Source organism: Fukomys damarensis, unplaced genomic scaffold (assembly GCF_012274545.1).
Source record: "Fukomys damarensis isolate Sample0158 unplaced genomic scaffold, DMR_v1.0_HiC HiC_scaffold_11, whole genome shotgun sequence".
NCBI classification, from domain to species: Eukaryota; Metazoa; Chordata; class Mammalia; order Rodentia; family Bathyergidae; genus Fukomys; species Fukomys damarensis.
The window spans coordinates 28,330,149-28,340,977 of record NW_022900923.1 but is presented as its reverse complement, the minus strand read 5'-3'; the positions used below and the strand labels follow the sequence as shown (position 1 = coordinate 28,340,977).

At 34.8% G+C, this 10,829-nt stretch overlaps 1 protein-coding gene across 1 annotated transcript in view; it reads right to left on the bottom strand.

The window, feature by feature from the left end:
• Hmcn1 (hemicentin 1) overlaps positions 1 to 10,829 on the bottom strand; it is a 419,231-nt gene that overhangs the window by 6,838 nt on the left and 401,564 nt on the right. The window contains exons 104-105 of the mRNA XM_010635433.2: positions 7,279 to 7,629; positions 3,675 to 3,794 (exon numbers count right to left, since the gene is read on the bottom strand). Coding sequence (XP_010633735.1) covers positions 3,675 to 3,794; positions 7,279 to 7,629 — 471 coding nt within the window. The remainder of the gene's footprint in view (positions 1 to 3,674; positions 3,795 to 7,278; positions 7,630 to 10,829) is intronic.

Below are 10,829 nucleotides of genomic sequence, written 5' to 3'. Positions count from 1 at the left end.
GGGACAAGGGGAAAAAATGAGAACCAAGACCTGTCATGTAAAGGTACAAGATCCCAATGATGAATGTAACTGTACTGTATACCTAAAATGTACCAAGAAACTCAATGAGAGACAAATAAAATAAAAAATAAAAATTACCAGAAGGCTCCAAAAGTTTCAAGAGGAACATTTGCTACTATACTTCAAAACCATGAGAAATATTTGTATTCTTTAAATCTGTAATGCTACTTATTTTTTTTTTTTTTTTGGTACCGGGATTGAACTCAGGGTGAAGGGAGGGCAGGGACAAGGGGAAAAATGAGAACCAAGACCTGTCATGTAAAGGTACAAGATTCCAATGATGAATGTAACTATACTGTATACCTAAAATGTACCAATAAGCTCAATGAGGGGAAAAAAACTCAATGAGAAAAAAAAGAAATTAAAGTTTTGACATTTTACAGATATTATTGTTATAAGGAAAGGATCCTGAAATGAACTTTAAAACAATTTTAGTGAATAGCTTTAAGTGCTTCTGGATACTCAGAAAAAAATCATCTAGGAGAAATAAAACACAGAAAATAGAAGCAATTCTTGATAAACAATATAGATTACTTTTTAAAAAACAAAGGTGGGTGAGAATATTCATTTCAGTGCAGTGCCAACATACCATTCATAAGTTTTTAGAATTAGGTTAGTGGTGCATAAAATTAGCATGAGGACCTTTTAGTTTCTCCTCACTGCTTTTCATTGTACAGTATAATGACTTCCATTTTTAATAAGAATCTCTGTTCTTGTTGCACATTAAATTCTCTTTTCTGACACTTCTATCATTAATAAACAAAGCTTTAGAAAAACCAGTATGAATGAAAAGCACTCTTTTGTTCCTCACAAATGACTCCAAGATGACAAACACTTTCTACACTTATAGAGTGACTCTAAGTAACTCTTTAGAGTAAAAACTGATTTACAGGCATAATTGTTTTCTCTTGTGTTTTGTAAAATCCACAGAAATATGTAACTCATTTAAATTGCAAACATTTCAAAGGACACCTGTTTCTGATTTGTTCACAGTATTTTCCATTCTGTAGCACAAATAAAGGCTGAAAAACTTTTGAGTTAAATGAGTAACAAGGGCAATTAAAAATAAAGTGACAAAGTTTAGAAAAGAAGAAAAATAACCCTAATGAGTATGATATAATCCTTTCAAATCTGGTAAAGAGGTTTTGTGGTTCAGTTGGCTCTTCTAAATATCCCATAGGATCTGCCCTGTTTCTTTCCATGGTGCTTGGTACAACTGTAGGACAAGCATTTGTGGCACCTGGCGTTGGCACTCCTGAAAGATTCTTGAGTTGAAGACCTAAGGCAAGTTCTAAAACATGAACAAATGCTGCTATTTCCTGATGCAACTGGTGCTCACAGCATCATGGCAGACAAAGAAGTATTCTCAACATATGAGATCTGAGGTCAAGTCCTACTCCTGTACATGATTTGTTTTAGGATACTGAGCTCATATAATCACTCTGAGAATCAGTATTACTATCTGTACAATGGGTGCAAATAATTGTCCTTGGTATTTCTACAGTGTTGACTAAGTGAGCTTTGAAAAAACAACACTATAATATAAATATGTTATTCTAGTACTTCAAATCTCAGAAAAATATTGAATATGAGATTTTTAAAAATTGAGTTTATTGGTACATTTTAGGTATACAGTACAGTTACATTCACTATTGGTATCTTGTACCTTTACATGACAGGTCTTGGTTCTCATTTTTTCCCCTTGTCCCCGCCCTCCCTTCACCCCCCCCATTTACAAACACTTTATTTCCATTTTTTCATTTTCTCATATTTTTTTCTTTTCCCTTATTACCTTTCCCCTGAGTAGATTTTTTTAATAACATTCAATGATCGATGAGTGGGAGAAGAAGTTATCGCAGAGCTCAGGTTTCTTCTCCAGCCCCCACAATCTGATGGTGACTCTCAGGGAGTGTGAACAGGTAGGGGAGAGATAGGGGTGACTCACGGCAACTAAAGTAAAGCCAACATTTTCTTGGCACATTTTCCAGAACACGTTTTCCATGAACTGGATTCCTAGCAAGTCTTCCATGAATACCAGAGATGGAAAATTCAACCTCAATTTGATTGCTACTGGTAGAGCATTCTATGGAGGAATTACTCCAAACTATTTGCTATAATTTATAAAAAGATGTAGTTTTAATCCAGTCTCTAACTGATGGACAAATGGGCAAGAAGATGTGGTTTTTCTATAAAATGGAATACTATTCAGCCATAAAGAATAAGAAATTACAGTTATTCGTAGGAAAATGGATACATATTGAGGATATCCTCCTAAGTGAAATAAATAAGCCACACATATATAAATACCAAATAGTTTCTGTGGTGTGAAAAACTATAATGGTACATAAGATCCTAATGATATAATGGACAATGTGAAATAGGAAGAAAAGGGCCAAAGATGTACGGGAAGTGAGAAGGGAAGGGGAAAGGTAATAAGGAAAAAGAAAATGAAAAAATTGAAAAAATGTATCTGTAAATAGGGAAGGGAGAAGGGGGTGAATGGAAGGCAGGGAAAAGGGAAAAAACGAGAACCAAGACCTGTCATGTAAAGGTACAAGATCCCAATGATTAATGTAACTGCACTGTGTAACTAAAATGTACCAATAAACTCAATGAGGGGGAAAAAAAAGATGTAGTTTTTACATAAGAGAAGTTAATAAAAATTCAGAAACTTACTAAGTTCTATGTAACATTTGTAAAATTTGTTCACAAAATTGCAAGGAATTCTCAAATGATTTATTATATTTTTTAATTTTTTTGTTTTTTTTGAGACAGGGTCTCACTATGCATTTCAGGCTCTGTTTAACTCACTATGGAGCCCAAGCTGGCCTTGAACTCACAGTGATCCAGTTGCCTCAGCCTCCCAAGTGCTGGGATTATAGGCATGCGCCACCATGCCAGGCAGAAGATTTTAAAAAGTCATACAAATTATTACACGTTATAAAAATCCTCACCAAAGTACAATCACCTATTCACATTTTCTTTGTATAAATGGGAACTACTGAGATTGATATTTTTTTCTATTATCCCTGTATTTTGTCCTCAACTCTAACATAGCACTTATAAGCTAGCATTTTGACTTATTCACATCTGTCTGCACTAGACCGTAAGCACTTAAAGGGAAGGACTGTATATTGTTCACCTAAAAGTTTACGCCTTTTACATCCTGCATTGCTAGCACGAGTGCTCCCCACTATGTGTAAACTAGAAGAATGAATGGGTTTTCTACTTTATTACCCGCTAATCACTAAAAATAAGTCTAATGAGAGATAAAATGATAGTGCTTTATACTGTAGTAAATTTACTGAGTGCTCTGGGTTTTCCCTTCCATCTTAGCTAAGTAATGGAAGAAGTTTAAAGAACCCTATTCTCATTATTTACTCGCTCTCTCAAGTAAGACCAGCCATCAAATGTTTCTCAACTCTTTCCCATTACAGAATTGCTGTCTTATTACTTTTCCTGCTATAAAAACAATGCTTAAATGTAATCCTAACCAATAGGAATGAGAAAGAAGGGAAAGCAACTAGAATAATTATTTATACAGCCATCTTAAACATTCTCCTAAGTTGGTCTTATGTTAAGTTGCAGCAACAAGCACCCCAACATTTTCTCACCTTGGCACGTCTTTCCATTGAGTGTGAGTTGATAACCAGGTGGGCAGATGCACTGATAGCTCCCAATGGTATTTTGACACTCATGCTGGCAGGTGTCCCTGTGTTGACACTCATCAATATCTGTCCAGAAAGAAAGGAGAGCACATAAACCATGACCGAGGCAGAAGCTGTGAAAGAACACACTAAAAACAATTTGTTGATATACAACATATAATTTCTGGGTGATCTTACACCAATGTGCCTAAAACGCATGGTGTTGTTTTATATCGATATCTACTTAATAATATAAAGTTCTATTACATTGTATGCTATATTATTAAATATGGGCCTATTTTTAACATCCTTAGAATATACGTAAGCTGAAGCTCCAAACTAGTCAAGGTTTGTTAGTTAAACAAGTTAGACTGAAATGACAGAGGTGACAGATTTGTGAAAGATCCTAATCTACTAAAGAACTAAATTCTTGATATAATGGTCAAAGTCACCTAAAAGATAAAGCTTCTCTTGAGAGTCAAGGGAAAAGGAATACTAGCTTTTATTTTATGTAAACTTCAGCTTTCTTTCTCCCTGCATCCCTTAACCCTTGCAGAGTTTTTCCACAGAGAGATACCACCAAAAGGCAACGTTTTCATTTTGTGATATAAATATTTATCAAACTTTTCATGAATTTGTAAATATATTTGTATAATATATATATATTTCTCCTATGTTCAGCAGGCCATCAACTCAAAATCTCAGTTGAGTTTTTTGCCAAAAGGGAACAAACACCGGGACCATCTCCTCCAGCTTATGGGTTTGTTGGAAAGTTCATGTGCAGTAACATCTCGGAAAGCATTCTACAAACTGTATGGAGGCTAACTGCTGTTAGAAGAATTGAGAAAACAGCAATAAAAAGGAGAGTGAGAATAGATGATAATTCAAAATTAAGTGACATTTGCTTCAATGATAAGGGATAGGATTTGGAAGGTCTCACATTTCTTGTCCCAACTGCGGCTTGCTTGGACTAACATTTAAATTTTCTCATAGTCCCTGTGCCACAGACTAATTAATTATGACATGAAATAGGAGCAGGTGTGCTTTAGGATAGAACTAAAGAGAAGATACAGTGACTTCTGGGAGATGACTCAGAGCAAAAGGATTTGGCACATGCAAAAATATAACTGCAGTGATTCAAAAGTTGCTGATAAATAAGCATGAAGTATCTGTTAATGTCTGCATCATTTTAGTTAACCACAAGGACCACTCCATAACTTGTGTGAGTTATTTTTACTTTTTCCCCTTAAAATCTGCTTTAATATAACTACAGGAGAAATTTAGATTGTTTAATTCCAAGTAGTTAACATGGAACCCTCTCAGTGCATGAATTTTAAAGTAGCCCCAAGGATGATTTTTGCATTCATAAGCAATGCAGTGTTCATTCTTTCTATTAGATTCTGAAGTCAATTCCTCCAAAAGCTAAATTTTAGCTCAACTTTAATAAAATTTCATAGTGTTAATGAGAATCTTTTGTAACTTGTCTATTTCCAGATGGTTAATTAAAGGGATTTAGTCCTTACAGTGCATTGCTCTTGTTACAAAATTCAAGGGTTGTCTGCAATCTTAGTGTAAATTTCTTTATTAGTCCCAATGCTATAAAATCATCACCATATTTGAAGCAATGTCTCAACCTAGTCATGCCAAATAAGTTTAAATATCCAAGAATTGACTAGCTGTACAAGTGTACTTTAAATCTCCAAGATTTATATTCATTCTGAGACGGGAGCTGCCCTAAAGGCTGGATGATTGTGTAAGAAATGTAAGTCCAATGCACCATAATATTGGTGTAATAAAAACATAAAGACAGAAAACATTCATAAAATTCAACTGTGACAAATATACAGTTATATTTCATGATGAAAAATAGAGAATTGGGTTATTAATCAGGGAAACTTTCTTAAAATGACTTGCATTTTCAGAGGAAACCAGCCAAATGGTGTATAGAGCTGGAGTCTGGTTTAGTTCATCTACCATAGCACAAACAAAGTTTCTGGGAAGGAGTTAAGGTGGAATAGAAGAAAAGAGCTCATCTATAATGAAATCTGAGAATGGAATGGTAATAGCCATGAAAATCTTTCAGAGAGAATAACTAGAAGAAACTCTGAAAGACAAAATGTCAGATGTTGAGTTTGTCAATAAAAGAACAGTGAAAATTTGAACTAATGATACGTCAAAATTCTAGGCCTGAAAAACGATGAAACATTTAGAATGGTTTCAAGTACACAAATTTAGAAATTATTTAATGTCTGGCCATATGGATAAAATGCAGAAAATTGTTAATGAATGAGTTAATGTTCAAAGCATTAGCAACCAGTACTGCCCACAGCTCTGTGAAGTTCATCACTAGGAAGAAGTCACCATTATAGCAAGTTTCAGGAATATTGGGCTAGACAGAAAAGTTCTGGTAAAATACGAATCAAAGAACAGAAGGTAAAATTTGAGTGGTAAGAGGGATGGAGGATCCAACTAAGTAGAGGAGGATGAGAAGTTGAGTCCACCTAAAATTGACGAAGGAAGCATGTCTCACAAGTTAATAATCTAGGAACAGGGCTTGGTGAAGGGTAGAAAAGAGAAATGCAAAAACAAAACAAAAAAACACCCACAAACTGAAGCCATAAGGAGAAGAAATCCTTAAAATGTTTGAATGTTTAACAGAACGCAAACAGGAGAGAATAAGCAAAGTATGGAACACTTAAGAGTATTATAAGAAAATGGAGTTGGCTATACAGAACTTCAATATAAACAGAATTTTGGTCTTTCCTCCCTCTCTATTTTTCTATTCCTTTTCCTCTTTGCTTTTTTTCACTGTCTAACAAATAGCGGGGCCAATTTCTGTTTGCTAATTCCTCTAAGCAATTAGCTCAATAACAGGCAAATCATGGTTAATCACAACAAATTGAGCTAAATGAACGACAGATGGTAATGTGTACAACTTATGAAAAACAAGAAAAAACAAGGTCTCAATTCTTAAGTTGGAAATTACACTTTTGCAAACACATGAAATTATAGACTTGTGAGTTTAGATAAAGATATTGAATGCACATATTTTAGAGCAATGAAAGCAACTTAATTTTGTCCTGGTTCACTTTATCTCTTCTGTGACATACATACACAAAACAATCAAACCGAGAACGTCCATGGTGAATGTGGGACCAACAGTCAATTTGATGTCGGTCATCATATAGAATTATTGATTAATCCATTGCTTTTGCATCAGTCAAATTTAGCCCATCTGATTGTATTATGTGGCCACCAGTATGCCTTCTTTTAAAAAATCATTCTGGATGCCACTATGATTTGTTTCTATATAACATTAAATTTAGTAACACTTTTAGGTGCAATCAAACAGAAACTGTTAATGTCACAATGAAATGTAGAATGCACACATGAAAATGCATCTTTTATTTGAATAAAGTTTGTAATGGGTTTAAGTGCCCAAATAAATGTCACCCCAGAGTTGAGAAGGGATGTAGTTCCCTGCACCCAAACAATCACGGGTGCTGTCCCCCTACTGAGACCCTGGTCAAAAAAGCCCACAGAGAGGAAATGTAACACGGCTGACATTTACCTACACATGTGTCATGGCTTGCCTCAGAGCCTTCGGGGCAAGTTTTCCTAATAGTCCTTCTAGTCCTGGAGAAAGATGTTCTGCTGTTTCTATACTCTGAGTAGGAGCTGTAGAGATGTGAGTACTGTCTGTAATGCTGCTGAGGTTGACGGTTGTGTCTCACAGGGGAGAACCGCGCAAGGTTATAGCTACTGTATTGAGTGCCATAATGTGGGAGCCTCTCCAATCCAGCGCAAGATTTCCCGTCCCCTAATAAATGTTGTCCTGGGGGGCAGACACACTTGAAGCTGCCAGGGGTGTTGGAGCACTGATGTGCACAGGGTTTGGGCACTTGTTCACATTCATTAATGTCTGCTCGTGTGCCATGATACATAAAAAAGAGAAAAAAACACACACACATACACAAAACACAGGAATAAAGAATCAGTCTGTGAAAGAAACTGAAGACATTATGTTTCATAATGAGCTTTTGAGAAAGCTTTAATCACCCCATTATGAACATATAGGGAGATCCCGTGACTCTCCCTACACACTGTTCACTTGATGTGAACATTCACATACAAGCTTTATTTAAACATTCATGTTAGAGCAGGTGGCTCAGAACAGCAGACACTAATTCTGTAGATCCATCCTCCTTTTACTTTCTGTTGTGATGCCTTTAAGACCCAATGAACTACTTCAGCCTTGTCTCCTTTGAAAAAAATAACAAGGTAGATGTTTTATCAGTTTGGGCCAATTAAGCCACATCTTTACATGTAATGGTAAGGGTGATACTGGCGTTTGAATTTTATAAACACTATGCTGAGTTCTGAATTCAACTAGGTAGGGACACACAAAAGTATTGAATTTCTTTCCCTGGAAACCAACATTCAAAAGAATGTGGGATCCCAAATCAATACATTTTTCATGAAACTACAATTTTTAAAAAGTCTCAGAAGTAAATCTCTTAATGAAATGATATGTGTAAATGAAAAAAAAATCTCCTCTGATAAGTGTCATTCAGATGGGATTCTGATCTTCCTAACTGGCTGACAATGTTGGAAGCACTTAAAAATATTTACTTGTAACTTGTACCTCTTCACTTACTTCTTTTTATGCAAGGGAACTTTGTCTTTTCTGCATCCATCTTTGCTCTTCTGTGATTTATTTTCCACACAGAAGCCAGAGCGATTTCTTTCTCTATGTAAATTGTCTCACACTGTTCATGTGCTCGAGATCTTTGGCCCTTACTTGGACAGGCTTAGCTTGCCTGGGTAGCACCAAGAGAAGAGGAATTGTCTTGGGCTGTATATAAGAATATATACAGTGGTACCTTGGTTCACACACAGTTTGTTTAACAATTTTGGAAATGATAGCCACGTTTGTGTTTGTGTAGGAAAGATGGTGTCAGTTGTGTTTATTACACAATGCAGAGTTTGCAAACAAAAACCAAAATTTGCCAAACGCTTCTGTTTGTGAACCAGACTGCCTGCACACAAGAATGTTCACAAACCAAGGTACCACAGTAGTTAATGTATATAAAGAGCAAAAGTTTTTATTTTGAAACATTTTTATTATAACACATTTAGAAGAAAATCTAAACTGTCATGGGCTCTGTACCCATTGTCTAACTTTGCTCCAGCACTGCTGGCCCTCACTGTGTCTTGATTATGGCGACATATTCCACTCGGAAGGGCTTCGCCCTGGCTGTCCTCTCAGCCTGGAACCCGTCTGCCTATTCCTGCACCTGCCACCTGCTCCTTTATCTCATCCACTGCCAAGAGAGGCGGCCTGATCTTGGTGCCACTGCCCTAACCAGGCTCACTCTTTTCCTTTGCCCTGTTCTGTTTTTCTTTAGAGTGCTTATTATTATCTGAAATTGCATTCTATATTTATTTTGTGATTCTTTCTCCCTGTGGAAGTAAACTCCATAAGGACACAGAACTGTTCTACTTTGTCTAGTATTATCTCACAACTGAGAACATTATCCAGCACAGATCAGATGTCCACTAACCACCTGGTGAATTAGTGAAAAAAATGAGCCACGCACAAAGTGTCAAGTGCTCACTAGCAGTAGAAACAAAAGGCAGTACATAAGAAAATATGGCCTTGAATATGGAAACCTGTGTTTAAAAGCTAATGTAAATCCTAATTCTGTTGGTGGAAGTAAGAATGAAATTACACCTATAGTTTCCATTTAGTTATCTTAATAATTATAATGTATCACTAGTACTTTTAATTTTCCATACCATTACAAGTTTCAGATGCAGGAATGTTGGCAATATGGAATAATTTTGAATTAATAATCAAGCCAAGTTATTTTTTTAAAAGATTAAAAAGAAGGACATAGAGGCACAGAATTGCTTCCTATTCAGATATACACTCATAAAACCCATAATATTTTAAAAAGTTATTTTCTTTTCTATTTGCATGTCAGCAAATGAAGTATATATTTGCAGTTCTTTCTGTAAATTAGAAGTGAATGAAAACCAGGAATCAAAACAAAATTCTTTAATCTATTAGGACAATGGCACAAAAAACAATATAAAAAGGTATAATAAAAGTAAAGTTTGCTTTAAAACTATTTAGTAGGCAAAATGAAAGTTAACATTTTAAATCTTTTTAAGGTAATGACCTTACTTTCTTCAGTTACCCCTCAGTTCAATGTCAGGCATTCAACTGCTGATCAAATTAGTGAACAAACACATACAATTTATTCTGACATGTCACTATTGTGGCTGATTAAGATGTTAAATTATATATAAACTGCAGTATCAATAGAAGACTAAAATGATGTTACGTATTTATGCTATTAAAAATATTTTCTTTTAAAAAGAGTTTCTAGCAATGGCATTGGCTTGAATATTTGATTTGTGTAAGGTACTGGTTAGAGACAACATAGTGATAGAACTAAGCAGATCTGAGATAATTTGCCATAAATAATTATTTGCTAGACAATCAGGGCAATCAATCTTAAAACCATAGTGTGAAAGCCAGAGGCTAGTATTTAAAAGCCCACATAATTTTTAAATTGTACTTAAATAATCTGAAGAATGATTTAAAGATCAGTTTTTTGTTATAAATTCAAAAGTATGTGATTACCTTCTTAGAGTTATTTTCTGTTATCTGTTTTATAGTTGATTATAACTAGGATGGAAAAAAATTCTCAGTTGGGAGAACTGATTTGATTTTTTTTTTTTTATAAAGGGAATGAATGGCCCATAGTAAATACTAAATACATAATAAAGCAACAATTATCGATTCATTTAAATTGTGTGCTCATGTTTTAATCCTTTATATGTAAACTTTCATATTACATGTAAATATACTTCATTCTCAAATAAGATGTACCTATTCAAACATTTACATAATGTACAAAGATGAATAATGAATTACATAAGTTGTGATTACAATTATATAAGGACCTCACTTTCTGTGTGGTATTTAGTAAATAGTAAGTGACTACATTATCACTTGAAATGTCAAAATAAATTGAATTCAATACAAAGTCTCTGAAGAAGTATCCAATTATGCGATGAATCACTTAAATCAACTTACATGCCTTCAATTTG